We start from the raw sequence: 27,736 nt of genomic DNA on the forward strand, positions 1-27,736 counted from the left end.
GCCCATTAAGTTGATTGTTCGCGACTCCGGACCTGCTGACTCGTGGGCACTGGGCAGCAACGAAGGGTCGGGACTTCTGGAAATACGGTAGTGAGTGGTTACATCTCGATGTCAGTGTCGGAGGTGGGGTAGCATGCCGAGGACGCCTCCTCTCGGCGTGCCCTGCGCTGCCACACGCCACATTGCTGCCAGACATGCCAGCATGGGGGGACGGCAATCCAGATCAGAAAAGACGTTTACAATGCGCAGAAGTCGATACGATGTGCGATGCTTTGCTATGCGGCGGTCGGTCGGTCTGCCGCTCGCGTGCAGCCAAGAAGGAGGGCTTGCGGTCTGGCAGACACGCATCAGAAGGCCAGTGACATCGGAGAGGCGCTCCGCTCCGGAGGCCATCGTCGATGCCTCAGCGGCGGAGCCCACTGCCCGGCAGCTGGCCAGTGAGCGGGCGCCCAGCTCGAGGAGGGAGGAAGGGCGGAGGAAGGAAGGAAGAAGAAGGGAGGAGAATTCTTAGGGGTCCTCTGTAATCATCCTGATCTTGGTCCTGCGCTAGATTGTCCCCCCCCTACCCCCCAAATTCGAAATCTCCATTCACGCCCACATCGAGAAAGCAGAGAGGATGGATCGCTGCACCTGCACCCGCACCCGCACCTGCGCCTGCCCTCGCGCTCTGCCCTCCTCACAAGTCCCAGCCAGTCGCCATCGCCATCGCCCTTGCCCTGGCCCTTGCCCACGCCCCCCACCCCCCCCCCCTCCCCCCCAAGAAACGGCCTGTCTCCCGAACTGAAAGCCATTCGCATCTCAAAAGCCATCATCAGGTCGCTACGGTCGCCGGTGTCCTTACTCGCAGCAGCAGACGTCAATTTTCCGCAGCCACCGCCCTTCTCCTTCCCCCTTCCCCTTCCCCTTCCCACCTCATGGACTTCCCTAGTCCCACGACACGCCCTCTTCCTTTTATACGTACATACAGGCAACAAATACGGACGCCTTTCGATTCTCTAATTGCTGTTTTTCACTGCCCAGATCCACTTTCTCCTTTGGTTGCTACTCGCCACGCTCCGGCGAATCATTCCCATCACTTAACAACCCTCTATCACAAATCCCTACCCGAGCATCTACCCACTCTGCGCCTCGTTGCACCGGTGCTCTGGGCTCAGCAACTGCCATTGCCCATCTCGATCGCTTCTAGACCACTTCTCTCTCAAGCTCTATCAACTCCGCCGGATGATCTTCACGTAAGCCGTCTCAGGTCACAAAGTTCCTTACCTTCGTATAATCCAGGTAAATCTCTATCTCTGGCGTCACTTCCCCACTACACACCACCGACACATCTGAAGGACAGATCCAGCTTTCGATAGGCGAATAATTTTTGCCTTTTCCAAGACTGTTAGGGGGTTATCTATTTGAACTCTCAAACTGATTGGGTACGATTAAGTGTCGCCTTACAACGATTCAGAAGCATTCGATTTCGATCAGCCTTGGTTACAAGCACTTCCTCGACAGTCGACCTCTGCCCACTCCGTACGCCACTCCTTATATTCGCCACGGTAGACCTATACAAAGTTCAGACATCGAAGAATACACTGCTCATCCGTTGTTTAATCGTCAATCGTCCTTGGGCTTTCGAGATCTTTTCCACTGCAAAGTTCACCGTCGAAGTCTCCTGGTCCTGGTATCTAACTCAAGCTTCCATGCACGTCAATATCTCTTGATTGTCTTACACGCTGCAAGCATCGATGCTCCTTCTCCGATATACTCCATACAACCACTTCGAGGTCAAGCAGTGCGGAGGTACAATAAGAGAAGTGCAAATACGGCCGGGGAAAGCTTGCAAGAGGGAGTAGCCAAGTTTCTGATTGGTCTCCTCTGGAGGCTTCGAGACCTTTATCAATTGAGCCCTACGTCCTGGGAGGTTTCCAGACGCAATCTCCTGTATGACTGAACTGGCAGACATTTTTGCGGAGCTTGGTATCTCGCACTACCTTCACGACTTCCTCGAACAAGGCTTTGATACGTGGGAGACAATCCTTGACATCACAGAGTCGGACTTCGACGCCCTTGGTGTTAAGCTTGGCCACCGGAGAAAATTACAAAGAAAGATTGCAAATTCGAGAGGTTTATCTTCCGACAGGGCCCTCGCATCACCTCGACATACTCCAAGCGATGATCGCTCCTCGGAGGAGAACCGGGCTGTTGGATGCAAGGTAGACAGTAAGAATGAAAGTACTCCGGTTCAAGGTGCGAAGAGAAAGTATAGACGACATCCCAAACCAGACGAGAACGCCCCTGAAAGACCACCTTCTGCATATGTTATCTTTTCAAACAAAATGCGCGAGGAACTGAAGGGGAGAAACCTATCTTTCACCGAGATCGCAAAGCTTGTGGGCGAGAATTGGCAGAATCTGGCGCCGGCGGAGAAGGAACCGTACGAGCAGCAAGCATTTTCGGCCAAGGAAAGATACAACAACGAATTGGCCGAGTACAAGAAGACGAACAACTACAAGGAGTATGCGCAATACCTGGCCGACTTTAAAGCGAGGCAGTCAACCCAGAGTCAAGGTACGTCGTGCAACTAAAGCTCGTGTGAAATCTCGCAATGAAGAGAGACTGCTAATAACATAACTTCAGCAGCCGACTCGGAGGCGGCCAAAAGACCAAAGCTCGAGGCACATGCTAGCACAACAAGTAGTGGCACGGGGAGCAGTGCAGCAAGTCAGCACGGCGGGGAGACTCCCAGCGGGCGAATGCGCGTTGAATCGACCGCATCTGCTGGACAATGGAATACCAATGATGGAGGCGCCTCGCCGCAATTCGCGAGCGCTCCAAAGCTGTCTCTTGCTCTTGGGGGCCCCAAGAGACAGAACTCACCAAGCACAACATCACCGACGGTGCTTCCTGGCTATCGCGAGTCGATCTACGGCACACCCCAGCAATCAACACCGTGGAGGGATAATTCACTTGACGATAGCTTGGCCTCCCTTCAGCAGCTTAGCCGTCAAGCAAGTGGCGAACGCCGGCCCAGCTATACCAGGTCTCCATCCGACAAGCTGAACCTCACGGGCTCTGTCCAGCACGCGCACCGGACTGGCCACAGCAACCGTCCTCCTTTGCTGACGTCCGAGTCAACGTCGACGAACAGCACTGCCTCTTCGTCGGCATATTTCACTCCCCGGACACCAATGGAACCGCCTCTTGAACGGGCTCTGTCAATTCCGGCGCTGTATCCTCAAAAATCAAACGGCAGTTTCGAACACCAACTTCCCCCCATCAGGCCACCATCTTTATCTCCTCGATCGACGTATGGCGCTCAGCAATCCCCGAACGGTATGCAAACAACGCCATCCATGTCTCTCCCTTCCATTTTCGGGTTCTTTCTTACGTTTCAAGCTGTTGTTTTGGTTGTTGAAAGTGCTGATTCGTTGCTAGGTATTCATCCTCTGATGGATTTTCCCTCATCAATGGCACCACTCCGTAGCTACAGCGCAACAGCTCCGCAAAATGTTCCTCATGATGCGCAATCTGATGCTAGACACCGGGACTTAATGTCCTCGAGTTGCGCAGATGACAACATCCTGGATCCAGTCAGCGCACTGCTACGGGCGGGAGAAATAGTGAATCAAAATAGCAGAGACCGCTCAGGTTCCTAAACCACCTTGTAAATCTGTCCAGAACATTAATTTGACCGCGTCAGTATACGCAAGACAAGGTCTTTGGGAAGAACATACTTGTCAACGGTGTTTTGGAATAGGAGAGATCATCTTGGGTGGCGCGAATTGTGCATTTGGCGCTTGGAGTTTATGAATGGAGGTTCGCGCAACGGCATGATTGAATGATGATTCCCCAGACTTGTTACCACCCTCTCCAGCGTTTTGGGACCATTGGACAGCAGTAATTTGCGCTGCATGTATGGATTGGAAGTGCTTACCGCCCCCGTGGAAGAGGTTACGAAAGACAAGAATGAAAGCATTTATCGGTTCACAAGCATCAAGATTTCTTTGCGACTCGTTAAGTGCGTGACGGAATTGTAGATGTAGAGGTGGGGAGTCGGGCTTCGCTCCGACAGCAACCTTTTAATACTCACAAGCAATGCTGGGAATTGATGTTTGCGGGATGAGTACATGAGAGATCGTTTCATAATTGTCGAATGTGACGAATCGTCAAGCTTCAGTCAGACCATTCCAAGCACGACTGAGAAGCGTCGCCGATCAGTATGACAGAAATCCCAGTTCCGTGCAGAATATCAGCCATACTGCGGTTACTTTTTTCATTGGGAAGGATCCTCCTCTTGACGACCAAAAGCATTTTCTCAGCAGGGGTTTACAAAACTCTCCTGCGAGGTTGCCGCTTCCAGTTTGTATGAGCTTGTTGGATGGAGGAACAGGCTGCAAGGCGAGAAGCTCTGAGCCTCAACTTCACATGTCTGTGGCTCTAAACATAAATATAAAAATGCCAGAATTTTACTAAGTACATTAAAAACATTATTCCATTGTGTAACAACTTGTACAGTCGTTTTCGGGTCCCCTTTTCTAGGAATGGGAGGGTATTCATCACGTGGAGATACGACTGGGTGGCGGGGTAATTCCCATTATCGGAAGTATTTTGTTTTTTTCCGAACAGGAAAACCTAAACTTAACCATCAATGAATGTCAGCATTCACCGCAAGCTCTCACTCCCTTGAGTTGAAGAGTGCACACTTTTTCTATTCTCATCAGATCCAAAGGTCGAAACAAAACGAGCCGGCGAAATGACATCCCTCGAAGCTATCAAGTACGTGAGAGGCGAGCTCCAGGTTTTGGATCAACTGAAGCTGCCCCACGAATTCGTCTACGACAATGTCTCGACTTGCGAAGAAGCTTTCGATTGCATCAAGTCTATGCGGGTCAGAGGTACATCTCAGGGTGTGTCTGTGGCAAGTTCTCGCAGCTAAGGCTTGACCAGGCGCACCAGCAATTGCAATTGTGGCAGCACTCGCACTGGCTGTTGAATTGGAGCACAAAAAAGATGGTAGGACGTATTATTTGAGTTCCGCTTCCGATGGCTAATTTCATACAGGTACCACGCAAAAGTTAGACACCATCAAATACATTAATTCAAAACTCGACTACCTGATGTTGAGTCGTCCAACAGCCGTTGACCTCTCGAATGCCATCAAACTCCTCAAGAAGAAGTCCGCCGATACCGCTGCCAACTCCCTTACCCCTGACCAGACACTTGCTTGCGCGGATATCCGACTATCGTACATTGAAGGTGCGGAGAAGATACTGGAGGATGATCTCACAACGAACTTGGCTATTGGAAGATACGGCGCGGAATATCTTCGACGACAGCAGGTGGCAATCCACACACCAGTCGCCAACGCCGATTCGTTGAGGTATTTTACCACAAGTCCTCCAGGAACTCAAGGGGCACCCGATCAAACATATAGAAAGCTGAGTGTTTTGACTCATTGCAACACCGGGTATATTATACTTTCTTCGAGCTCTATTCGTGCTCAGCTAACCATCTCAGCTCCCTCGCAACCTCCGGCCACGGCACAGCCCTAGGGATAATCCGCAGCTTGCACAAAATGAACTACCTCGATACAGCGTTCTGCACCGAGACCCGACCCTACAACCAAGGCTCCCGCCTAACAGCCTTCGAGCTTGTCTTCGAAAATATCCCCTCAACTCTAATCACCGACTCCATGGCCGGCGCTCTCTTCGCCCGCCGAAAGGAAGAGAAGAACATCTCCGCCGTCATCGTAGGCGCCGACCGCGTCGCCCGCAACGGCGACACAGCCAACAAGATCGGGACATACAGCCTCGCCGTGCTCGCCAAGCACCACGGCATCAAGTTCGTGGTCGCTGCGCCGACGACGAGTATCGACCTGTACACCGAATCCGGCGCTTCAATCAAGATCGAAGACCGCACAGGGACGGAACTCACTCAGATCAGTGGCGCTGTCGTAGGCAAACTAGATGGAAAAGTAGATGTCAATCATACAGAGAGGGTAGCGATCGCGGACCAGCAAATCAATGTCTGGAACCCCTCGTTCGACGTCACGCCCCGTGAGCTGATCGATGCTATTATCACCGAGAAAGGCGAGGTGGTGCGCAGCTCGAAGGGGACGTTTAATTTCAAGGGTCTGATGCCGCAACGGTGGCGGGAGCAGGTTGAAGGGAGCGATGAGAGCCAGGCGACGATGAATAGTGCTGGTAGCCAGGGTCTGCAGACGCCGATGAGCGAGGAGAGCACGCAGTTTTACATGGAAAGTATATAGAAGTGTGGCTGGGGGTGGGAAGTGAAGTGTGGTTTCTTGGGACGGTGGATGGGAGAGGATGATGGGGATGACTTCATGTTGATATTGTTTTGCACTCGGTGCTACTACAAAAGGGATACACTAGACGATAGATTGCGAGAATTCAACTTCTTGCCAGGCTTAACAGCTTAGACACAACGAAAACAATTATTTACTGCAGCGGGCAGGCGAGTTTCGTCTGAAGTATGATAAAGGGGTCTCGCTTAAACCCCACGTGCTAAGCGATTTCTTCCTTTCTCATTCACCAGAACATACTCAGTACAATCACAATCAATGAGCCGCAAAGAAGATGAACTCCGAATATTTTTTTTGCGCCTAAAATACAGGTGTTCTGCTTGAATGCCCGGAACCCATCCCACGGATAGAGAGATGCAAATGCAAATGAATCACTCCCCTCAAATTCGCTTACTATGACATCCTTCTCCGCCGTACCTCGCATTTGTTCGCTTGACCCGTCTTTCTACCTCACCTCGGCCGGTATTTAAGAGCCAGTGCTTCGGGTAGAGCGCTTGTTGACAGCATCCTTGGCGGAATCAGCTCCAGTAGAGACCGCCTCCGCAACCTTATCCTTCGCATCAGCTGCGGCAGTCTTGGCATCTCCTGCAACCTTCTTGACCTTTTGGGGAGCGGCAGAACCACCGCTCATTGTGATGATACCGGCGATGATGGCGATGATAGTAACAGCAACCGCACCAAGACCCGCGGCGGCTTCAGGAACAAACTTGATTGCTTGGACGGGGTCATTCTGGGCGATAGCGAAGAAGAGATCAAGCTTCTCTCTGATGTAGTGGATTGGGTCGTCAAGGAAGACCAAGTCGTTGGGTGACTTGGCTTCGGGCCTGTCTTCAACCTTTGGCTTCTCGGCAAGTTCGACCAGTTGCTCGATGGGGTGCTTCTCGTTGAAGGTCTCGTCGGCGAACTTCGCGGCGTCTTCAATGGAGTGACCAATGTAGATGTTGTCGAACATAATATCGCTCTGCATGGTCCAGATCTCAAAACCAATGGCGCCCATAGGCTCCAAGTTCGAGGGGTGCTTGTCTTCGAAGAAGTCGGGGTTCTTTATCTTCCTTGGTCTGAAAGAAATATGAAGTCAGTGCGAGTCGTTTGATAAATCTTGAGAGCGGGATAACTTACGCCCATTCGCCTTTGTACTCTGGGTTGTCAATCATAGGTGCGGTCCATTTTCCTTTGTACTCGGGGTTCGACTTCATTGGCTTGGTCCATGGGCCACATCCAGAGACATCGTCACACTAGGTAAGATATTAGCATTGGTCAATTGAGTGAAGAAACGTTATATTTACCTTGGGGTTGGAAACAGTTGGGGCGACCCAGTCTCCGTCTTCCTCATCATCCCAATCCTCGGGCTTCGTAGCTTCTGGGTCAGGAATGGTAAGGGGCTCCTTCTCCAACCAGTCCTCTGGCATGGTAGCCTCCTCGTCGACGACCTCGAATGGCGCATCCTCATCCCAGTCCTCTGGCTTCTTGGCCTCTGGGTCTGGGATTCTGACGGTGTCAACCCAGTCTTCAGGTTTCTTGTCCTTGGGGTCATCGATCTCCTTGGGTGGGTTGAAGGCGGGTGTGAAGTCCTCGAGAAGGTTGGCCTCCTTGACTTGCTCACCATTCAACTTAATGATGGCGGTGTTGTTGGGGTGAATGATCAAGGTGTAGAGCTCGGTAGTCTTGACAATTCGGGCGGCCGGGGGAGTTTGCAAATGCTTCTCCTCATATTCGCCAGTCTTGGGGTTCTTGTGGTTGATGATCAGGTGGACCTTGTTGGTGGAACCACACTTGTCGGGACCGAACATGATAACATAAGGGGAGACGTTGGAGAACTCGTCCTGGTGGAGAGCCTTGTTGTCACGAAGGAGCTTCAAATAAGCACCACCACATTCGAGACCATCTGCAGAACTGTTAGTGAATGTTTGATGCCAATTGAAACTTCTGGATGCACTCACTTTGAAGCTTGACTTCGTATTGGACAACGAGTGTCTTTCCCTTGTTATCAATCTTCTTGGGGAACTTGGCAGAGATGGCATGATGAGCTGCAGCGTTCTTGACGACAAGACCCTTGTCGCCCTCCATGCCCTTGTAGACATGGGGCTCTTCTACAGCCCATTCTCCGACATATGCCCATTCCTCATCCTTGTCAGAACCCTTTGTGTCCTTCTTGGCATGGGATGGCTTCCATCGGGCCTCCCAATCGTCTGTGAATTGCTCAAGGAAGTCGGCCTTGAGCTTAGTAGGCTGCGAAGGAACGTATTAGCCTGTCACTTGCGCAATTGGGTTTTCGTCATTCTCGGTCTGCGGGGAACTCACAGTGAAGGTCGGGAGCTCTGGGAGAGAGGCTGTCGACGATGAAGCTACTGAAGAAGAAGCATCGCTGGCGGCGCTGGACACAGAAGAGCTGGCTTCACTGATGACAGACTGTGCATCAGCACTGACAGTTCCGGCCAGCAAAGCTGCCGCAGAGATGGCGGCGGTTGCAGAGAAACGCATCTTGACACAGCTCCAAAGAATTGATCCGAGCGATCAAATGAATTGAAGGGTGGGAAGAGCCGACTTGTGCAGAAGGGTGTTGCTTCCAGAGCTCGAGGGATGGGATGGAATGGAAGAAAAGCAGAAGTGGGTGGATGTGGGAGGCTGAGGATTTAATAAGTTCGGTAGAGCGAGGTGGTCTCTCAAGCTTGTGCCAGGTGGCCTTTCAGAATCCTGGGGTCAGCCGGTTCGCCTAAGTAAATAGCTTCAGAAATCAATGGAAAGCTGCTATATCTGCCGCGGCAAAGGGCACTGATGATACGTGTCAAGATAGGTAGTGCAAAGTCACTTATATTAATACACGACGAACATATCTGCGGATAGCCTCACTTCTCGCCGTTTGGGTGTCAGGTAGACTCAGATAACACCTTCTGTGCCCGTCTTCAATTAGCTGTGCGTGTCCAATGATCGAGCTTGCTTGTGCCGGACAGGGCCATCGAATCCCGCTAAAAGTCTCCAGCACCAAACTTTCCACTGCAACATTGGAAAGTGGAAAGACCTCTGTCAGTTGGTCCCATTAGGAGTCCAACCCTCATGGATCACTTCATCGTATTTGCGAAAACTAAGTGAATCCCAGCGAATTTGGTGGACTGGGAATGCCTTTGTCAGAGAAGATGAGCGTGAAGTTTGTAGTTCATGCAAAAGCCACCTCTCGCTCCCCTCCCCAGCCTTACTGTTTTTCTGCCCCGCGGCTGCTCACGGTCTGATACGCTGGCTGGGGATTGCGAAATCGCAGCCTCCTTTTGTTCGCAGCCACAAATTGTCCCACGTTTTCCTGCGTCGTTGATACACCACAAATTCCTCTTGAGCTTGAGATTTCATCCTGAAAGCTCAGTTTTAGGTTACCCATTATGGCTCCCACCAGCTTCCAAGAGCCTACAGACACCCATAACCATGATCACCTCGTCAAATCCACCGACAGCCAGCACCCCGCCAACCTGATCTGTACTCTCTGCGAGAAATTCTATCACCTCGGCTGGGTTGCTGGAACGGGCGGGGGAACGAGCATTCGTGACAAGTAGTTTCAGCCTTCGCATCAAATTGAATGAATGCTCATCCTCTACAGTGATCTGGTTTACCTAGCTCCATCCGGCGTCCAGAAGGAGCTGATGAAACCCGAAGACATCTACGTCCTCTCAATCGCCCAGCAAAAGGATCCGAAGAATCGGATATACCTACGTGCCCCTCCCTCTCTCAAACCCTCGCAATGCACGCCACTCTTCATGGCAGCCTTCACGAAACGCAACGCCGGATGCTGCATCCATACACACTCCCAATGGGCCGTCCTGGTCACTCTCCTCCTCGAAACACGGCCATTAAATACCAATATCTTCGAAATCAATAACATTGAGCAAATCAAAGGCTTTGGAAAGGGCTTTCAGAAGCAGGGAAACTTGGGATACCACGATACGTTGAGGATCCCGGTTATTGAAAATACACCGCATGAAGAAGATTTGACCGAGAGCTTGGAGACAGCCATGGATGAATATCCGGACACATATGCGGTGCTCGTCAGACGGCATGGGCTTTATGTCTGGGGCGAGACTGTGCACAAGGCGAAGACCCAGGCTGAGAGGTGAGTTGTACCATTCCTTTTGTCCAGAAAGTCTCTGATTATCTCTAGTCTGGACTACCTCTTCCAATTGGCAGTTGAGATGAAAAAATTGGGCATTCCTTGGTTGAGTGATATCGCTTGAACGAGTGGCTTGAGGCCGACTTTCAACAACAAGACATTTGGATGACAAGGTCCTCCAGACCTTATGGCCTAGGGAAGTCCGTTTCTTACGAGGATACGGCGGTTTCAACGCCCCACAAATAAATCAAGTACCTAGATCCAGAGGAGCTTGCTTATGCTGTAGTCCGACAGCGAGTCTCCGATGGCTGCAAGACTCAAGCAGAAAGCCATTTTTATGCCTGCAATGAAAGTGAGTCCCAAAGAAGGCCGCTAGATCTAATCAAAAGTCATAAGTTCAGTAATTTTGTCACTCTTTTCTCGTCGTGGTGTCCGTTTTTGCCATTGATTTTCGAATTTTGCTATCCAAAGCATGAGCATTCGTGTGCTTATTCTAAAGTCTCGCAGTTTATCGGGACCTAGAAGGCGCCCTTCCAAGTGTACACCCTCCCAGCTGCATCTCCATATTTTGAAAAGTACTCTTTCACTTTGATTCACATATTCCTGTGTCTGTTAAGTTTGTTTTGGTAGTACCTACTCAAGTCATCATGATACAAGAAAGAGAATCACTTCAAAGCATCTTTTCCCTTTACTAATCCTTCCACCCACGTCTCTTTCCAATCGCCTTCACCACGTACACGAGTCCTAATAGCACTGGCACTTCGATCAACGGCCCAACAGTCGCAGCCAAGGCTTGATCACTGTTCGCACCATAAGTAGCAACCGCCACAGCAATAGCAAGCTCGAAATTATTGCTCGCGGCAGTGAAACTCTGCGTAGCAGCTAATTTATACCCAAATCCGAGCTTGTACGTAACCAAAAGAGTCAAGAAGAAGATAATAGCAAAGTACACAATTAGTGGAGCAGCCACTCTCACAACAGAGACAATCTGATGCACGACCCTCTTTCCCTGCGACGCGAACAGGATCAAGATTGTGAACAGCAAGCCGATGAGGGACCATGGAGCTGCGAACTTGAGGAAGACTTGGTCGTACCACTTCGGACTGGCGAGTTTCCGCAGCGAGAATCGAGTGACGATAGCCGCTCCAAGAGGAATGCCAAGAAACACGGCGACGCTTTTGGCTACGGTCGGGTAGTCAACGTCCAGTTCCCCACTTTCTCCGCTGATGACTTTGATGAAGAGGATAGCGAGGGGTGCGTAGAGCACCATCTGGAGGATCGAGTTGATGGCCACCAGGATAGCGCAATATTCGTTATCCCCTCCAGCTAGGCCGGTCCATATCAGAACCTGAAAGTTCGCGTCAGTTTAGGACAATCAACGGATATGCCGCATATCTCACCATTGCGATACACCTCGCAAGTCCCACAAGAATCAACCCCTCTCTTAGTGCCCCCTTATCCGGAAGGAAAGCCCACGCCAAACCAAGCTACTACAAATCAACATCCATCTTGTCGAACAAGAGTTCAAGAGCTCGGACAAACATACCATAACGAGCGGAGCAATAACCCAGTTCACAACAACGCTGAACAAAATCTGGGTCCAGATATCCCTCTTCCCCAACACATTATGCAACGTCTCATACCGAACTTTGCACAGTATCGGATACATCATTACGAGCAAGCCGACCGCTACCATTTCAAAACATCAACAATTCATCTCGCCTCTCGGAAGAAAAGAGGAACAACATACCAATCGGCACACTAACCCCCACAAACTTCCCTTTCTGCAACGCAGGCCCGGTATTCGGTACAAAGTTCCCTAGAATAATACCCACCGCCATAGCGAGGAAGATCCACAGGGCGAGAAATCGATCGAGCCAGCCTAGACTCTTGAAGATGGATTCTTTTTCGGTGGTGGATGGTTCATGGGGAGATTGTTTCTCGATGTCTGGGGAGAAGGGAGAGGGCTGGATTTCAGATTTGAGAGGAGGAGATATCTCCTCTGGAGAGAAGGGTTTTGACATCTTCGTTGAACTTTCCACTTTCCAGGTCTAAGGCCAAATTCAGAAAGAGGATGGATGTTCTTGATTCAAGTAATAAGTCGAACAAATCAACATCGACTTGCAGTTTATTGAACTTCGTGAGAAGGACTTGGAGTGAATGGATGTTGACAAGTGGTGAGTAAAAGAGACTGTACTTACTGGAAACCCGACTTTATATGTGGTTCAATCAGATGGGGGAAGACAAAAAGGCGGATTGAACGAGGTAGGCGAAAATCTCCTTGCAGGGGTAGCTTTGGCGAATCATATTCGGGGAGTGACATTCCTTTGCCAGGGCCGCTAGCGGCCGCAGATGTCATCCATTTCGCGACGCCCCAGCTTCGAGACATCGACTGATGGACGGTGAGGTGGGTCAGATGTACATACATTGTTTCTACAGATTTTATATTCTACAGAATTGTTTCATATTCTTGGAATTATCTGGTACATTTGAATGAAAGTCGGCATGCCACGCAGAGCTTTTGAGATGTGAGAAGTCATGAAAACATTTCTTCAATGGTCGATTGTATGCCTTTCACACCCGTGAGACTGTCCCAGCCTCGAATCCCTCGTCTAGAACCAACACAGAACGCCGCGCTCACAATGCTCGCAAGATTACGTACAGGTATCTTGCCCAAGTGACAAACTCCATATCCAAAAACACTCCATCCTATTTCTAACCATCTTCCCGACATATGTAACATTAGGGTAACAAGCAAAGCAATATGTTAGCAGAAAATCTTGTATACCTTCTTCCACCTAGGCCAGCTAGCGCGCTCAGCCTGCTCCTCCAACACCAGCTCCTTAGTATTCAAATCCCTCCTGCCTGTGTCAAGATCAATATCGCCTATCTTCACACCCCAAGGTGTCCTGGTCCACACCTTGTGTCCAAAATAGAAAAGGAGGATTACGGGTGCTGCGAGGTAGGCAAGGAAGAAGCTCCTGACCTGTTCAGTGACGCCCATTTCTTTATAGCCAACGGGCCATGCACCGGTCCAAAACTGAGCTACCAAAACCACACAATTGAAGCCGAAGCCGATCCAGGAACCAATTACTCCTGGTTGAGACTGGAAGGGTAGGTCTGAGAGCAGATGATTTTCGTGTTTCCATGCTGCGCGGAAACGAATATGGGCGAGGCAAATGGAACCCCAAGTGAAGATCGAGGAAAGGCCACTGAGCGCAAGCAGCCACTCCAGGACTGTTCCCTGGGCATCGGAGTCTGCAACATAAGCGAGGAAGCCTAATGCCGATGCAATCCCGATGGCTGTCAAAGGGCGGCCCTTGCGGTCGACATATCGAAGCCAGTTTGGAGCTTGGCCTTGTTCCGCAAGGGCAGCCAAAGTTCGAGACGAGCCGAAGATAGACGAGTTGCCCACAGACAGAACCGCAATGAGAATAACAGCATTCATAATCGATGGCAAAACCTCAATACCCGCATTTTTGATGGAAATAACAAACGGCGAAGCAGCAGAGTTTGCCGAACCTGAGTTCAACAGTCGTGGGTCATCGTAAGGAATCAGGAGGCCAACGATAGTGAGGCAAACAATGTAAAAGATCGTGATTCTCCAGAACACTTGCTTGCATGCCGTTGGCAACGCTTTGCGGGGATTTGCAGTCTCAGCAGCCGCAAGGCCGACCAATTCAGTGCCTGCAAATGCGAAGGCAGCCGTGACGAAGACACTGCAGAGCCCTTTGAAGCCGTTGTTGAAGGCACCCGGATTGGACCAATATTTACCACCAATATAGCCTTCGTTGGGACCTCCGCCAACATTCAAGATTATACCGAGAATACTGATACAATTAGCAACTGTTCACGGAATAAGACCAGCAAGCTTACATATATCCAATAACAGCAATGATCTTAATGATAGCGAAGACGAATTCGGCTTCACCGTAACCTTTGACGCCAAACATGTTGATACTGATGATGACAACAAGAAATACTGAGACAAAAATAGCATGATCATATTTTTGTTCGTCATCCCAGAAGTTGATCGTAATTGAAGCCGCTATAATCTCCAATGGTAGAACTACCAACCATTGCATAGCATAGTTCTTTCTCTGTCAGCAAGGCGCTTTCACAAAGAAAGGGAGGTGCCTCTTACCCAGCCCATTGCAAAGCCCCATGATGGATCCAAGAAGCGAGTCGAGTAGGCAGAGAATGAACCAGCAACAGGGAACACAACAGCCATTTCACCAAGAGCCTGGATTGTACAGTAAAGCATAATGCCAATAAGACTGAAAGATATGACGAGCGAGGCGGGACCACCAGTATTGAGAGCCTTTCCGGAGGCAATGAAGAGACCAGTTCCTAACATGCGTCAGAGATCTGTCAGTTGGCAGCAGGGAATGGATCTCACCAATAGAGCCACCGATAGCAATCATCTGCAAATGCCGTGCCTTCAAGTTCCGTTGCAGAGGGGAATTGGCAGTAGCAAGAGCGACATTCTTAGGATCGTAGACTTTTCCGTCAGCGCCAATGGCGCCCTTTGGTGTTACAGACTGGCTCTCATCCCGCCTGAAGGTATCCACGAAGCGGCACCAACGACTCTGCGGCAGTTCTTCAGTTGTCGCCCCTTGATTGGGCTCTCGACCAGAGTCAACCCGGTAACTGGGGGGCTGTACATCTGACACACTGGCTTTCTCCAAGTCATTGTTGTTATTGACCTCCGCTAGGTCGCTCATGATGGCGGTTGCAGATGATTTGCAGGCCTCGACGCCGCGCCCCTCTGCCTCAGTTGTAGGTATAAAGGAGGTTGCTGGAGGGACCAGAAGAGGTACGGCTGAGGGGGCAGGCTCTTGAAGAGGCGAGAAAAGAAGAGGGCGTTGCTCCAGGCGGAGGGGGGCGGGATCTATTTAGATAATCGTCGCATCAATCAATAGCTCCAGGCGATGTCGTCCATGACGCAGAGTCAACCGTTCGCCATGCTCTGTGGTTGAGGTTTGCGCGATGTCCTTGGGGGCAGAGGGGCAGCGAGGGCGAGGCGAGGCGAGGCGAGGCGAGGGCGCGACGAAGAGGTTAGGGGAGCCATTGGGAACCGTGGTTTTCAGCTGGCCTCAAAGGAGTGACATCCTTATCTTGCGCGCGAAATCCAGATTGGCGGAACGCAGGGATTGGCTGGGGGGTCGCCGCATGGTTGACAGGCACGCTAGAGAACCCTAATTTAGGGCCAGCCCTGCCGTTTTGGGCCTAGTGCTGAGTTTCCTCCTGCCAAGACCTCCAAGACCTCACTTCAATCAATGTATGTGGAATTCTTGGGGGGAGCCTCTCTGCATGCCCAGCGAAGCCTCCCGGAGCTACAGACACCGGAAAGCTTGGTGGCCTAGGCACTGGGAATCTGTGTCTCTGATCATGTGTCCCTTCGGTGAAGCAAGTCTTTTGCCGTTTTCTTCAGATGACAACAAGCACCACGCGGCCAAGTCACTGGACAGGCTCGACAGAGCGAGGGATGAAAAGGAAACGGCCCAAGTAATTGGTTAATTCCAGCTGTTAGCTTTTGACTTGGTATGTTGAGCGAGTTGACAGACCGTCTAGACCGTCTGAGAAAGCTCGATGATGGTGGCTGATAATGTTGTTGACAGTACCGGAGTCTGGCAACCTCCACCCCACTTCAGATAGTTCTATGACGGGCGTGAAGGGTCCATACGGCGAGTCGAGAGCGAAGAATCACCTACATCCAAGGACTCTCTAGAGCTGGATCGTGAGCGTACCTCTGGCGTGAAGAAGGCTCTACTGGAGGTTGGCCAGGCTTTCTCGGAGAGTCATACATCAAGCGGGGAGCCGCAAACTAGCTAACCTGTGAACCACTCTCCGTCGGTAGTTGATGACGATTGCCTCATCTGACAGACTTGGACCCAGCCTTATGGAGACTGGCCCCTGTCAGCTTATGGACCCAGCCACGGGGTTCTTGCAGTGATCTTACTTAAGACTTCTACTGCTTCATCCTTTCGACAATGGAAACCCCACGAGCCAGTGCCCTTACTTGACTACTCTCATAACATGGAGAGTCTAGGGTTCAGGAAGGTAATTATGGGTAAGGTGGGGGATATCAATACGTTATCGACATTCAATGACGATTGTGTGCTAGAAAAAATTCCCCCATCCAGAGAGATCGATTGCGAGCTTCAAAAATGTAATAGATAGTAAGTCTGAAAGGTCTAGACTCTTGGAGAACATGAGAACCCTAGGCTACTGGTAACGGCCCGTGGTTAGATTCTTTGGGGACCGAAGAGCCTGGCCCCGCGCCATTTGGCCCCGCATCAAGTCCAGGGCATGACTTGTCCAAGGAGACAGTCACTCAAGCGCACATCGGAGTGAAAAAATCTGGAATGCTCAAAACCAAACCCGAGGCCCGAGGAGGAAGACACATCACTCAAACTGACACACTCGAACAACTCCAAATATGGTATGTGAGTCACTAGAAGCACTTGCGAAGGCATCTCCCGTCGCTACAGTCATCAACATAACGACGAAAAGAGTGAGGCTCGCCCACCTCGTTTTTGATTACACCAAGATACAGTTATGTACTTCCTGTACATGCCAATGCATCACTAATGCCAACCCCTGGTCCTATATGTACAATATTTTTATGTCAGATCACGGACTTGGCAGCATCTGCCCAATAGTTTTCGTTGCCACCGGATGCATCTCGCCCTCGACGTGAGCTGGCTCATGAATTATCTTCCCGTCTGGACCACGTGGCTTCCTCTTCCAGCCAGTCTTGAATAGCGGGCCTAGCTTGAAGCGCGGGAACGGGTGCGCTTCTGTGTTGATGACGACTTCATCTAGTGGGAGGAGGTCGTTAGGTGAGAAGAGGAGGTAGAAGTATTTAAGAGTCTCGGCCTATTTCATGTCAGTCTAGATGAGCAATGGATGAAAAGGGGCTACTGACAAGCCAGAAACTCTCCATGTTATCCCTCACTACCGGGGGAATGACATTGGCATCGGACAAACTTGTGAAACCACCACCTTCTTCCACAGCGGAGTATTTCATGAAGGACTTGAACATCTCCCATCCCCATTCCCGGTACATCACATCGCCGGTAATCCTCCACATGTAGAACAAACTCTCCACCGTCTCCGGCCGCTGGAGATTGTGGTTGTCCATAGACTTGAGCACGTAATCTGATCTCCATTCGCCGTCGCCGGCGTCATCGAATGTTTTAGGTCCCGTATGTGGTGCGGACTCTGGAAGTGGTGGATCATCGATCTGGAAATGTGCGATTTCTGGTGCAAGACCTGTAGCCATTACCTTGTACATTCCCCAGCAGGTCCGTGTTAGTTCCCGGGCAAGTCGCATTTCTTCATCTTTCTTCTTAGTCCAAGTAGGAAGTTTCTTGGCTGCAGTTTCAGTGAGCCCACCAGTTGCGCCCAATGCAATGGTGCCTCCCATGAAGCACACAAGATGATCCATCTTGGGAGAGAGGGGACTCTGTAAACCGTTTTGGCGTTCACCGATGATGGTGAGCTGAGTATTTTTAGTGTAGGTGACCAGGTGCTTCCGTACACCTGCCAGAGCCTCATTCCAGAGTTCCTCATAGATTGGCTCCTCTTTCGACGTTTGTAGGTATTGTTTGATTAGGTATTCGTAGTACGAATCTCCTCTGCTTCCAAGTCGAATGTTGTTTCCCCGGAAATGGCCATCATACGCGTAGATGTAGATTGGCAATAGTCCATCCTCCATCCCGTTGTCGTCAAGGATCTGAATAACTTTCTCTGCCTTTTCCCAGTAGAACGTCTCACCCGTGAGTTTTGTCAGATACTTCAATTCCAGTTGCAAAGTCGCAGCCTCAGCTGTTGAAGATGCTCCACCATCGTCGTGCGAGGGAATCCCTTGCAAAGTCTTCAAATTAAAGCTTGCAAACGGTATCCCCGATGGAGACTCAAATGCTCCCATAATACGGTCAGCTAAATCTTTGGCCTTTTCCAGATATAAATCTTCCCCCGCAGCGCCTTCGTCGTCATCCCTCAACGGAGCCATGTTTGGAAACGTTGTTGACAAGTAATGTGCCGATAGAAGACCTCCAAGCATTCTAATTGTGGTCTCAAAGGTGTTAACCTCCTGATCTTGCTCGTAATCTAACTTCGTTGACAGCCATTCTCTTGCATGCGTCAATCGGGATGTCAGATTCATGAGCATCATGGTATCCAAAGCGTCGACAATGATCCAACCCATGCCTTTAGGAGCCATTTGCCGTCCACGTTTTGAGATTGGATGAAATTCATCAAATCCTGTTATAGTTACAAAAATTAGTCTTGGTTTCGCCCATGAACGCGGTAGTAGGGTGTGGAACGAACATACCCCATGCATAACGGTCATACGCATCCCAGCTCAAAGTAAAAGCTTCCTTCACTCGTTCCCTACGATCCAACCAGTCCACTCGGGACCCTGCTTTCTCCGGCCCCTGCAACCAAGTCCATTTCTCCTTAACCTTTTCCACATTCTTGGTGTGACTGCCAAAGAATCCCAGGAAGTATAGTACAGCGAACAGGAACACCCCAGCTACGCCCAAAGTCCGTTTCCGCCTCCAGATACCTCTTTGCCGTCGTGATGAGGCATATGTGTATGGTTTGTCCTTATACATCGGGAGATCTCCTCTGCTCTTGTCAAAGAAGCCTCCCATTCGATCTTGCATGCCACTTATGACCCCGTTCGAATGTGTGGCCGATCTGGCTGTAACTCCTGAAGCTCCCCACACCCGATTCTCCAATTCGCGCTGAGGGTTCGTGAAGGACGGTACGTTCCTGGGTACCGAAAAGGTCGACATATCTTCGACTGCCTGCTTTCCAGTCTCGTATGCCTGAGCCCCTGCCTCCTTGACCCTCTGAGTGACGTTCGCAGCCGCTTGGGTCGCAGTCCCTCGTAGGATATTGAACGCGGAAGAGCGACGGAGGTTGAAGGGGTCGCGCACATTCATCGAATATGTGGGGTCATTTCTGAAAGGAGCGACAAATAGAGCACAAATACAAAGCCAGTGAAGAGAAGATTGAATTACAGTATGGGTGTGTACACGTTGTCAAGTTGGTTGTACGGGGGTTCTTGGCAGCCGGCATAGGCGAACAACATTATGTTTCTCAGCCTTGCGTCAACAACGAATCTTCTTCCTTCAAAACTTCAAAACATGGCAACGGTATTGCAACCTCTTTGATTTGTGTACTCATCAGCTGATTCTTAAGCTCCCAAAAGTGAGAATCTTTTTTTGAAGGAGATAAATTTAGCAGGCCAAGAGGTCCAGGCTCAGAATCACGAGGCCGAACAACCCTAGGTCCCAGTCGCGTGCCGAGTTTGATTTTGGACTTGGTGATTTTGCGAAAGCAGTATCTGGTTTTGCAAATATTATGTTGTCTTTCTGGCCTTTGGGTTAGAGAGACTCGTTATTTTTGCTACCAAGCGTCGGCTGAGACCTGACCGCCGTGAGCGGGGAAGTCTTTCCATGCCTCCAGAGATCGAGAAAGTTCAAGAGAACATCGAGCCTTACAGCGTCAACAATTTCTATAATGTCCCGCCACCGAGACGAGTATCGGCAGTGGCCTTTTCTTAACCAAGAAGAATTCGAATTAGCCTGTGCTTTCTTCGATCAGAGATATGTCAGAGCAAGCTTAGGCCCAACAAGACAAATTTTTAAGATCAGATCACGGCGGACATTAACGACTGGGAACTCTTACATCGAGATTCTCCGGCTATTGCAACTTCCAGAAGACGAAGATGAGTTATCACTTGCACTTTCAAAGCTTGGAAATGGTGGTGATGGCTTAAATTCGGGAAGTGGCATGGAAATTGACATAACAGAAGAGGATGCAGACGAGGTCAGTAAGGTGCTGTACTTTATTATCTTGAGAGATGGACATACAACCTTGCACGACCGGAAAATATTAACGCGAGATACAGGAAGCCCTTCGGAGTCACACGAGTTCAGAAACAAATTCCAAAGGCAAGCAGGAACCTCCTGGTTACAGTCTCTATTCACACCAACCGTATGTGACATATGAGATCCATCTTCATCCAACTTATAGCATGCCCACTCTCTGGTTCATGTTACATGACCTTCCAATGGGCGAACCCTCATTCGATGTAGATGCCGTCTATCGATACCTCGTGCCTCCCGAGTACAAAAGCCGACTGCGGGCAGCTGGTGTGACGGGGGGGGTATCAGCAGCCGTAAGCTTTCTCAGTGTGTCTTTCGTTGTATCGACTTTTCTAATCCAAGATCTAGCCACATCCAATAACAGATATACCAGCTTTTTTCATTCATCCATGTCAGACGAAAGAAGCTATGGAGAGCTTTGGTTGCCCTATAAAGGACTATCTGATGGTATGGATTGGGTTAGTTGGAGGTTGCGTAGGATTATGGATTCCATCTGAGATGGCCCGAGACGAGAAAGAGGACCAATAGGTTGATGTTCAGAACTCGGTTCTTGGAGGTAGACCTGGAGATACCCTAGAGTCCAATAATTCTCCCAGCATCTTTCTATGCTGCTTAACTCCAATAACGCCTTGAAATGCTCATATTTTCTTGCCCTCAACGCCAAGTGCTCCGCAAAGGCACAATGTGACTTATTATTCGTCGTCACTATCCTCCTCCATAGCAACATCTCCTTCACTATCCTCCTCCGGCTCTTCCTCCTCATCTCGCCTTCTCTTCTGACCAGCAGCACTCCCTGTCGGACTTCTGGCATCCTCCATAACATGATCTGCAGCTGAAGAAGGTGGCTTTAAACCTTCAGGTCGCGGGGGTAGTGTCGCTGGGACGGTTGTGGCAGCAGACGGAGGTGCATTGAAGATACTTTGCTGTAATTCCGTCGCAGTGACAGCACCAGCAGCTGCAGAAGGCATCCGAAAAGTTCCATCCAGCTTCGCGATGGTGTCTGACTTCGACTTGGCATATTGAATTTCCTGTGAAAAGTGTATTAGCTTATTGCTGCAATGGGAAACGCATATTAGAAGTGACGTACCATGTCTCTGCCGAAGAATTCAAATCCTTGCAATGCTCTCATAGCTTGGGTTGCCGTTTGTACGTCTCGATACACTATATGTGCTTGACCGCGCATCTTCATAGATCGTAGAGCAACGACATCGAGGACTGGTCCGTATGTCGAGAAGAGAATGTAGAGTGATCTGCGTAGGTCTTCTTTCTGGATCTTTGCAGACGGGAGATTGGTCACGTATAAGGTCTGGTTCGGTGGTAAATTGGGTTTTCGTGTGCCAGAAGTTGGTACCGTTCTTGCCTGCATAGTTGAGTCAGTAATCGGTTGATTGAGAATTCTCTGTGCATTTTAACTTACGAGAGTTTGCGCCATGGTGGCGACTGACTTCGAAATTGTCGGTATTATTATGAGGGGAAGTTAGAAGTTAGAAGGTTGTGGTGGGGTAGACGTGCTTTAGATAAAATATATGCAATTTTGGTGATTTTCTTCAATTCAGCCTTGCTTCAGGCACCCAGGCAGAAACACCCCACATTCAACCTCATTGCTTCGTCACCCCTCTTCATCCAACGAATTCTCCCAAATCCCTTAGGAACATTGAACAGTGATAGTAGAGAGCTCCTCCTATCAACCAAACACCTGCAAAATGGCAGCTCCAGAGGTTCACCATCTCTTTCACCACCCGATTGCAGACCACTCCTTCTCTGCAGACAAGCAGACACTGGCCGTGGCACGAGACACCAGCGTTGAGCTTTATGGGCGCACAGGCAGTGGATTCAAGCTGAAGGATGAGTTGAAGGGACACGACAAGTTGGTTACCAGCGTCGATATTGCGTTAAATACTGGGAGAATTGTGACTTGCTCGCAAGGTTGGTAACCTGCTGACTTTGTCCTCAAGAGAATGCTAATAGTGGAAGATCGAAATGCCTTGGTCTGGGAACCATCTCCAACTGGCTACAAACCAACCCTCGTCCTTCTCCGAATTAATCGTGCTGCAACATTTGTACGTTGGTCACCTTCCGAAACAAAGTTTGCCGTAGGATCCGGCGCAAGAGTCATTGCAATCTGCTATTTTGAAGAAGAAAACGATTGGTGGGTGTCAAAGCATATCAAGAAGCCTATTCGAAGCACAATCACTACTGTGGCATGGCATCCTAATTCTGTTTTGCTAGCTGCTGGCTCTACAGATGCACATGCCAGAGTCTTCTCGAGTTTCATCAAAGGAGTCGATGAAAGACCGGAGCCTGGCGTGTGGGGTGAAAGACTGCCATTCAACACCGTCTGTGGAGAGTATTTGAACAACTCTGCTGGTTGGGTTCATGCTGTATCATTCTCTCCTAGTGGAAATTCTCTAGCATTTGCGGCTCATGATAGCAGCATTACCGTGGTGTACCCGAACGGTGCCGATCAAGCTCCAAGAGCTGTCGTCAGCGTGAACACCCAGTTACTGCCTTTTATGAGCCTCATCTGGAACGGCGAGAGCGAAATCATTGCTGCAGGATATGACTGTGAAGCTTACCGTTTCAAGGGAAACGAGGGCGGGTGGCAACTCACTGGATCATTGGAGTCAAAGGGGCGAGCAGGTCTTGGAGCTGCACGAGAAGAATCCGCCTTCAACATGTTCAAGCAGATGGACTTGAAAGGAAAGACTAACGATGATACCCAATTGAAGACGGTGCATCAGAACACCATCAGCACAATCCGTGTGTATGAGGGGTCAGGTGGTGCTGTTCGAAAGTTTAGCAGTGAGTTCCTACGAATCTTGGATGTTCGAAGACATACTGACATATTCTAGCGAGCGGCGTTGATGGAAGAATCGTTATTTGGAATGCATAGAGGTAGAACTAAATGAAAGCAAGATGCGTTTCGCGCCTTTTGATGAAACATCCCATTCAATAGGAGCTTCTGGCTTTTAATTTTCACCTGTTTTCATTGCGGTTCTTTTCAATCACCCTGTTTGAACTTTCATTCCAGAACAGTCTCTCACTCAACCAGCGCAGTCACGTTGATTCTTTCTGCAGACTAATATCCTATAAAGGTAGAACATCTTTTCCAGAGCTCTCCATGTCTGCTGCTCCATACTCCGTCTCTGCACAGCAAAAAATATTTGATCGAACTGGTCTTCATTTGGAGATCTAGTAGATTCAAATGCGATTTACGATGTTCAGAATGGAGATCGAGGAAGATAATCACAACCCAGGCCATATGCATCCACCACCCGCTTTCCCCGTACATTTGAGCGCACCATCTTCCAACTGCCACAACAACTTCGGTGGTGTCCGACACGGATTCAACAGCGGCTCCAATCGCACATCCCCATATCCTCAAGTGCTTGTATCGAATTCAGATGAGCATCCATACCATCTGCCTCCAATGCGTTTAGTCCCAAGTGATCCCTGTCTTGATTGCAGACTTCCGGTAAGTAAGCTGTTATCCTCGTCCTAAAAATGTTGACTAGAAGGCTCCTATGTCGAAAGTTTCAAATCTCCCCTTTTTTTGAATCATTTCTGACTTGATACAGAATTTACGGGAAGAGGAGGTGCCAACTCCCGCTTCATCACAAGCCTCTAGTGAAGATACGATCTGTATGGCCCCGAACTCCATGCAGCAGGACCCGCTATACATCGAATATCACCACCGCGCGAGACACAACTTGCCCTTCCGAAGCTCCGTTCTAGAAATCGAACTCGCTGAAGCTGCCTACAACGTCGTGGATCAGTATGCGAGAGTAGCGATCAATGACCTTCTGAATGCGGAGCCACCAACTGAAAATCAATGGCCAAAAGGACACCGCATTTCGGGGGCCAACAACGCCAGCACCAATTTCAATGAATCTGGACGAGCTAGAACAATTTCCTCGATTTCGTCTATGTCCATCAGCTCACTTGCCACCGTTCATCCCGCGCTGAGCATTGCCGAAGAATGCGTGTCTCTCATTGCCAACTTGTACTACACCTGCAGGGAAGCCACGGACTCGTATATCTCCACGCTTCGCCCCGCCCGTCGTCATTCTTCTTGCTCTACCCGATATCACCACCACCCTTACAGCCAGTCCCAGCGTCCTGGACAACAAGCTCACCAAGGTAGATCACCAACACTAATGGACAACATCTCCACAATCTGCACTCACCTCTGGCGAAAAGCAAGGAGCGATGTCCTAGCTCCGCGCAGAGAGGAGGCAAAAGCAGTACGGGATATGCGTGATTTGTATGCTTGGGGCGAAATTATTTCCCGTGTTTCTCAGAGTGAGGGTCTTGATGGGAATGGTATGGAGTGGGAAAGTGCTATGGGTAGTTTTGACAGCGGTGGTGGGAGTGATGTCTGGGCCATGGTGGGAGAGGCGGGGAATAATTTGTGTGAGTGGTTGGGGAATTACGAGGCTTTGCTCGTTTGTAATGGAGTTGTGAGGGAACTGAGAAGGTTGAAAGAGAAGCAAGGTGGTGGAGGGAGCGCCGAGTAGTTTAGGTGTATTTTGTAGGGAGCTGGAGTCTTACACCGGCTGAACCTTTTGCTTTTGCAGACGAAATATTGGAATGCAAAACTCAGATCAACCGAAAGTTCCTCATTTTGTTTTTTTGTAGTTCAGTCCTAGATTATCTGACGTTTTTATGCACTTCGCCTAGAAAGGTGTAATTTGTATTTTCCAAAACGTTGGCTGGCAACCTCTTTACGAAACTTAAAAACGGCCCACAGAGATAATTTTAGTTTTTCTGAGAATTCGGGACTATTTAAAGCATAAATTGCATTTTCTTTCACTTTTTCTAGCCTTGTTAGTGAAAGTACCTCGGCCTAGGAGTCCAAGAGATCTCGTCGCTCCAATACTTTCAACATAACTTTACTTCTGCTGCCGTCCAACAATCCGAAGACAATCCGCGATGTCGAAGAAAGAGGAGCCAAGGCCAAATATCTGTCTCTGAGAAAAGCGCCTCCGTCTTATCTTCTTTGCCCTCCAGTGAATGGTGTTCCTAGAGAATTTGTTGCACATCGCCCTGGCATATGCGTGGGACATTGAGACTACGGACTGTGCGCCCCCTATCAGTCAAAAGCAAATTTAATCTAGCTAAAGCCTCTCTCATAATGTAGCCTTTTCACAAGTGTTGCACATTTTCCGCTGTATCCAATGTATCCAGCATCACTATAAACATTGATATTATTTTCATCTCATATATTAAGATAACAGGAGTTGGGAGTAAATAGCAGTCGGGTATTGGTGCCAATCTCTCCATTGTACCCAAAATTTTGGTACAATGTGATTGTTTTGGAGCAATATCGATAAGATGAATATTTGAGAACAGGGGTTATGAAATTTATCAGACAAGCTCTTCTTTTTTTGTTAAATTCAACTCTCGCTTCTGCTCCCACAAAGTCATTTCACTTTGATATCACTACTCTCCATTGTTTATTTCCCAAGTGCAAATCAATCCAAGTCCTCCTTATCTGATTTGTAGTTATCATTCTGCCCAAGCTAGTATACAGTTAGCAGCTGAGGTCAGATTTTACCATTCTTGGCTTTGTAGATCTCCACTTCTTCCACAAGTCAACTTCAACCACATTTCGAACTACAACTGTCTGGAGCTTTTTTGCAATGGCTCCGATCAAGTCAATTGCCATTATCGGCGCCGGGCCAGCTGGGGCAATATGTATCGATGCGCTCGCTCAGGAGCAGGAGTTTGACACAATCCGAGTCTTTGAACGGAGGGAAAAGGCTGGGGGCTGCTGGTCTGCCATTTGTTCCAATCACGAAAGAAAGCTCTGATGGATTATAGGATTGAGGATCCTGAAGCCCATGTCCAGCAACTTCCGAATTTTGAGAAGCTTGCTGCTCGCACCCCAGATGAGACACTGCCAATCCCATCAAAACTGCCAGCTGTAACTCCTCACAATACTCAATACCGGTATTCTGAGACCTCGATTTATCCAACTTTGGAGACAAATATTGACGCTTTTGCAATGTCATTCTCTCAAGAGCCATTCCCAGAAGAGAGGACCCCATTGAATATCCAAAGACATGGAGTTAACTCGCCCTTTCGACATTGGAAAACTGTGGAGCGCTACCTACAAGACCTACTGAATAGACATGGATACCAAGGTTGGGTATCATACAACACGACAGTCGAATTGGTTCATAAAGATAAGGAGACCGGGAAATGGATCCTAACTCTCAGGCAGCCGCTTGAACACGGGAAAGAAGACAAATGGTGGACAGAGACTTTCGACGCTGTGGTGGTCGCTGCAGGTCACTATACAGTCCCATATATTCCTCTGACACCTGGTCTTGCAGAGCTCGCCCAGGACTTCCCAGGAAGCGTCGAACACAGCAAAGCCTGGAGGAATCCAGAAAAGTACCGCAACAAGAGAACAGTCACTGTTGGGGCATCGATCTCCGGGCCAGACATAGCATACGCACTTGCTGATGTCGCTGAAACCCCCCTGCATTGCGTGGTAAGGGGGAAATACCATCCCTACTTCTTCGACTTCGCCTTCCAACACCCAAACATCCTTCGCCGCCCACCGATCACCCATATTATCTCAAATCGGGAAACAGATGAGCGAACAATATTTTTCGAAGATGGGACGAAATTGGAAAAGGTTGATCACATCATCTTTGGCACAGGCTATACTTGGACGATGCCTTTCTTCCCCAAACTCGCCAAAACGATTCGCAACAATCGTCTTCCAAACCTCTACCAACATGTCTTCTGGCAGGAAGACCCTACTCTCTGTTTTGTTGGTGCGATATCCGCTGGGTAAATCTCTATTTCTCAGAGTATTGATTCTCATTTCACACGCTGTCCTGCGAGCTGTTACTCCATGGCCATGTCTTTGAAGTCAAATAGTCATAGAAGCAATTATCTCAACCCGCAACTCAGCTCTTGAAGGCAATACTAATCCCAGATTCTGAAAACAGGTTTACATTCAAGATCTTCGAATGGCAAGCTGTCCTCGCAGCTAGATTCCTAGCAGGTCGAATCACCCTCCCCCCACTCAGTGAGCAAATCAAATGGGAAGAGGACCGAATCGCCTACAAAGGAGACGGCGTCCCATTCACAGCTCTGTACCCAGATTTTGAAGAGTATTTCGAGGAATTGCGGGCAATGGCTGGGGAGCCGACGGACGGGAAAGGAAGACCTTTGCCTAAATTTTGCAAGTGGTGGAGACAGGGGTTTGATAGTGCTCATTTGTCGAGGATCGCGATGTGGAAGAGGGGGAATGAGGAGGCGAGAGAGAGGACTAGGAGGGAGAAGGAAGGAGTTAGTGTAAAGGATGGCTTTTTGAAACCTGCATCTGAGCCAAGTAGCTTGCCTATTGTTGGGGATCTTGTTTAGAGTAGTACTTTACTTAACTGAAATTGGGACTCTGAATGACTTCAC

At 49.4% G+C, this 27,736-nt stretch overlaps 15 protein-coding genes across 15 annotated transcripts; 9 read left to right on the forward strand and 6 right to left on the reverse strand.

The window, feature by feature from the left end:
• Positions 1-773: 773 nt before the first annotated feature.
• Positions 774-1,668, forward strand: K444DRAFT_253565 (uncharacterized protein). The gene is made up of 2 exons (XM_024871347.1): positions 774-1,278; positions 1,340-1,668. Exons 1-2 carry the CDS (start codon positions 915-917, stop codon positions 1,402-1,404), a joined length of 429 nt encoding a protein of 142 aa, XP_024729010.1. The 5' UTR covers positions 774-914; the 3' UTR covers positions 1,405-1,668.
• On the forward strand, positions 1,584-2,657 carry K444DRAFT_253488 (HMG-box). The gene has a single exon (XM_024871345.1). It carries the CDS (start codon positions 1,932-1,934, stop codon positions 2,571-2,573), a length of 642 nt encoding a protein of 213 aa, XP_024729011.1. The 5' UTR covers positions 1,584-1,931; the 3' UTR covers positions 2,574-2,657.
• Positions 2,658-4,112, forward strand: K444DRAFT_253501 (uncharacterized protein). The gene is made up of 3 exons (XM_024871346.1): positions 2,658-3,321; positions 3,385-3,636; positions 3,689-4,112. Exons 1-3 carry the CDS (start codon positions 2,742-2,744, stop codon positions 3,796-3,798), a joined length of 942 nt encoding a protein of 313 aa, XP_024729012.1. The 5' UTR covers positions 2,658-2,741; the 3' UTR covers positions 3,799-4,112.
• Positions 4,113-4,642: 530 nt separating this feature from the next.
• Positions 4,643-6,457, forward strand: K444DRAFT_621251 (Methylthioribose-1-phosphate isomerase). Its single transcript, XM_024881860.1, has 4 exons — positions 4,643-4,883; positions 4,936-5,001; positions 5,050-5,455; positions 5,506-6,457. The coding sequence occupies exons 1-4, from the start codon at positions 4,742-4,744 to the stop codon at positions 6,254-6,256; spliced, it is 1,365 nt and encodes a 454-aa protein (XP_024729013.1). The 5' UTR covers positions 4,643-4,741; the 3' UTR covers positions 6,257-6,457.
• A 319-nt stretch (positions 6,458-6,776) lies between these two features.
• On the reverse strand, positions 6,777-8,791 carry K444DRAFT_545142 (calreticulin; the record flags this gene model as incomplete). Its single annotated transcript, XM_024876115.1, has 5 exons — positions 6,777-7,368; positions 7,430-7,545; positions 7,597-8,195; positions 8,251-8,539; positions 8,612-8,791. The coding sequence occupies 5 exons, from the start codon at positions 8,789-8,791 to the stop codon at positions 6,777-6,779; spliced, it is 1,776 nt and encodes a 591-aa protein (XP_024729014.1).
• An 890-nt stretch (positions 8,792-9,681) lies between these two features.
• K444DRAFT_545695 (Methylthioribulose-1-phosphate dehydratase) lies at positions 9,682-10,527 on the forward strand (the record flags this gene model as incomplete). Its single annotated transcript, XM_024876156.1, has 3 exons — positions 9,682-9,848; positions 9,897-10,406; positions 10,455-10,527. 3 exons carry the CDS (start codon positions 9,682-9,684, stop codon positions 10,525-10,527), a joined length of 750 nt encoding a protein of 249 aa, XP_024729015.1.
• A 330-nt stretch (positions 10,528-10,857) lies between these two features.
• K444DRAFT_621255 (SBF-domain-containing protein) lies at positions 10,858-11,889 on the reverse strand. Its single transcript, XM_024881861.1, has 2 exons — positions 11,804-11,889; positions 10,858-11,751 (listed from the first exon to the last, which is right to left on the reverse strand). The coding sequence occupies exons 1-2, from the start codon at positions 11,804-11,806 to the stop codon at positions 11,095-11,097; spliced, it is 660 nt and encodes a 219-aa protein (XP_024729016.1). The 5' UTR covers positions 11,807-11,889; the 3' UTR covers positions 10,858-11,094.
• A 128-nt stretch (positions 11,890-12,017) lies between these two features.
• On the reverse strand, positions 12,018-12,815 carry K444DRAFT_621256 (uncharacterized protein). The gene has a single exon (XM_024881862.1). The coding sequence runs from the start codon at positions 12,425-12,427 to the stop codon at positions 12,101-12,103; it is 327 nt and encodes a 108-aa protein (XP_024729017.1). The 5' UTR covers positions 12,428-12,815; the 3' UTR covers positions 12,018-12,100.
• A 17-nt stretch (positions 12,816-12,832) lies between these two features.
• Positions 12,833-15,499, reverse strand: K444DRAFT_575119 (general amino-acid permease-like protein GAP1). The gene is made up of 4 exons (XM_024877466.1): positions 14,803-15,499; positions 14,548-14,753; positions 14,280-14,497; positions 12,833-14,233 (listed from the first exon to the last, which is right to left on the reverse strand). Exons 1-4 carry the CDS (start codon positions 15,125-15,127, stop codon positions 13,171-13,173), a joined length of 1,812 nt encoding a protein of 603 aa, XP_024729018.1. The 5' UTR covers positions 15,128-15,499; the 3' UTR covers positions 12,833-13,170.
• Positions 15,500-17,039: 1,540 nt separating this feature from the next.
• On the reverse strand, positions 17,040-19,456 carry K444DRAFT_602882 (glycoside hydrolase family 47 protein; the record flags this gene model as incomplete). The annotated part of the gene is made up of 3 exons (XM_024878746.1): positions 18,745-19,456; positions 17,335-18,674; positions 17,040-17,285 (listed from the first exon to the last, which is right to left on the reverse strand). Exons 1-3 carry the CDS (start codon positions 19,358-19,360, stop codon positions 17,040-17,042), a joined length of 2,202 nt encoding a protein of 733 aa, XP_024729019.1. The 5' UTR covers positions 19,361-19,456.
• A 115-nt stretch (positions 19,457-19,571) lies between these two features.
• On the forward strand, positions 19,572-20,836 carry K444DRAFT_602883 (uncharacterized protein; the record flags this gene model as incomplete). Its single annotated transcript, XM_024878747.1, has 3 exons — positions 19,572-20,249; positions 20,332-20,601; positions 20,657-20,836. Exons 1-3 carry the CDS (start codon positions 19,941-19,943, stop codon positions 20,834-20,836), a joined length of 759 nt encoding a protein of 252 aa, XP_024729020.1. The 5' UTR covers positions 19,572-19,940.
• On the reverse strand, positions 20,657-21,817 carry K444DRAFT_621263 (RNA-binding domain-containing protein). The gene is made up of 3 exons (XM_024881863.1): positions 21,726-21,817; positions 21,396-21,668; positions 20,657-21,336 (listed from the first exon to the last, which is right to left on the reverse strand). The coding sequence occupies exons 1-3, from the start codon at positions 21,738-21,740 to the stop codon at positions 21,001-21,003; spliced, it is 624 nt and encodes a 207-aa protein (XP_024729021.1). The 5' UTR covers positions 21,741-21,817; the 3' UTR covers positions 20,657-21,000.
• Positions 21,818-22,011: 194 nt separating this feature from the next.
• K444DRAFT_648011 (putative actin-related protein 2/3 complex subunit 1) lies at positions 22,012-23,201 on the forward strand (the record flags this gene model as incomplete). The annotated part of the gene is made up of 3 exons (XM_024885412.1): positions 22,012-22,234; positions 22,283-23,110; positions 23,161-23,201. 3 exons carry the CDS (start codon positions 22,012-22,014, stop codon positions 23,199-23,201), a joined length of 1,092 nt encoding a protein of 363 aa, XP_024729022.1.
• A 426-nt stretch (positions 23,202-23,627) lies between these two features.
• On the forward strand, positions 23,628-24,892 carry K444DRAFT_253861 (uncharacterized protein). Its single transcript, XM_024871348.1, has 2 exons — positions 23,628-23,787; positions 23,887-24,892. The coding sequence occupies exon 2, from the start codon at positions 23,953-23,955 to the stop codon at positions 24,823-24,825; it is 873 nt and encodes a 290-aa protein (XP_024729023.1). The 5' UTR covers positions 23,628-23,787; positions 23,887-23,952; the 3' UTR covers positions 24,826-24,892.
• Positions 24,893-25,950: 1,058 nt separating this feature from the next.
• On the forward strand, positions 25,951-27,725 carry K444DRAFT_575130 (flavin dependent monooxygenase-like protein; the record flags this gene model as incomplete). The annotated part of the gene is made up of 3 exons (XM_024877467.1): positions 25,951-26,084; positions 26,132-27,112; positions 27,274-27,725. The coding sequence occupies 3 exons, from the start codon at positions 25,951-25,953 to the stop codon at positions 27,689-27,691; spliced, it is 1,533 nt and encodes a 510-aa protein (XP_024729024.1). The 3' UTR covers positions 27,692-27,725.
• Positions 27,726-27,736: the final 11 nt, after the last annotated feature.

This window comes from Hyaloscypha bicolor (assembly GCF_002865645.1).
Source record: "Hyaloscypha bicolor E unplaced genomic scaffold K444scaffold_182, whole genome shotgun sequence".
Lineage (NCBI taxonomy): Eukaryota > Fungi > Ascomycota > Leotiomycetes > Helotiales > Hyaloscyphaceae > Hyaloscypha > Hyaloscypha bicolor.

Excerpts from the sequence above, each read along its gene's own strand:
- K444DRAFT_253565 (XM_024871347.1), top strand. The coding sequence starts at position 915 with ATGGACTTCCCTAGTCCCACGACACGCCCTCTTCCTTTTATACGTACA. Across the intron at positions 1,279-1,339 it reads CTTACCTTCGTATAATCCAG|ATCCAGCTTTCGATAGGCGA; the intron begins GTAAATCTCTAT and ends TCTGAAGGACAG.
- K444DRAFT_253488 (XM_024871345.1), top strand. The coding sequence starts at position 1,932 with ATGACTGAACTGGCAGACATTTTTGCGGAGCTTGGTATCTCGCACTAC.
- K444DRAFT_253501 (XM_024871346.1), top strand. The coding sequence starts at position 2,742 with ATGCGCGTTGAATCGACCGCATCTGCTGGACAATGGAATACCAATGAT. Across the intron at positions 3,322-3,384 it reads CGCTCAGCAATCCCCGAACG|CTGTTGTTTTGGTTGTTGAA; the intron begins GTATGCAAACAA and ends TTACGTTTCAAG. Across the intron at positions 3,637-3,688 it reads AAATAGCAGAGACCGCTCAG|TATACGCAAGACAAGGTCTT; the intron begins GTTCCTAAACCA and ends TGACCGCGTCAG.
- K444DRAFT_621251 (XM_024881860.1), top strand. The coding sequence starts at position 4,742 with ATGACATCCCTCGAAGCTATCAAGTACGTGAGAGGCGAGCTCCAGGTT. Across the intron at positions 4,884-4,935 it reads CAAGTCTATGCGGGTCAGAG|GCGCACCAGCAATTGCAATT; the intron begins GTACATCTCAGG and ends AGGCTTGACCAG. Across the intron at positions 5,002-5,049 it reads ATTGGAGCACAAAAAAGATG|GTACCACGCAAAAGTTAGAC; the intron begins GTAGGACGTATT and ends AATTTCATACAG.
- K444DRAFT_621256 (XM_024881862.1), bottom strand. The coding sequence starts at position 12,427 with ATGTCAAAACCCTTCTCTCCAGAGGAGATATCTCCTCCTCTCAAATCT.
- K444DRAFT_575119 (XM_024877466.1), bottom strand. The coding sequence starts at position 15,127 with ATGAGCGACCTAGCGGAGGTCAATAACAACAATGACTTGGAGAAAGCC. Across the intron at positions 14,498-14,547 it reads GGGGCTTTGCAATGGGCTGG|AACTATGCTATGCAATGGTT; the intron begins GTAAGAGGCACC and ends TGACAGAGAAAG. Across the intron at positions 14,234-14,279 it reads ATTGCTGTTATTGGATATAT|TATTCTCGGTATAATCTTGA; the intron begins GTAAGCTTGCTG and ends TAATTGTATCAG.
- K444DRAFT_621263 (XM_024881863.1), bottom strand. Across the intron at positions 21,337-21,395 it reads AATTCTTCGGCAGAGACATG|GAAATTCAATATGCCAAGTC; the intron begins GTACGTCACTTC and ends CACTTTTCACAG.
- K444DRAFT_253861 (XM_024871348.1), top strand. The coding sequence starts at position 23,953 with ATGGCCCCGAACTCCATGCAGCAGGACCCGCTATACATCGAATATCAC.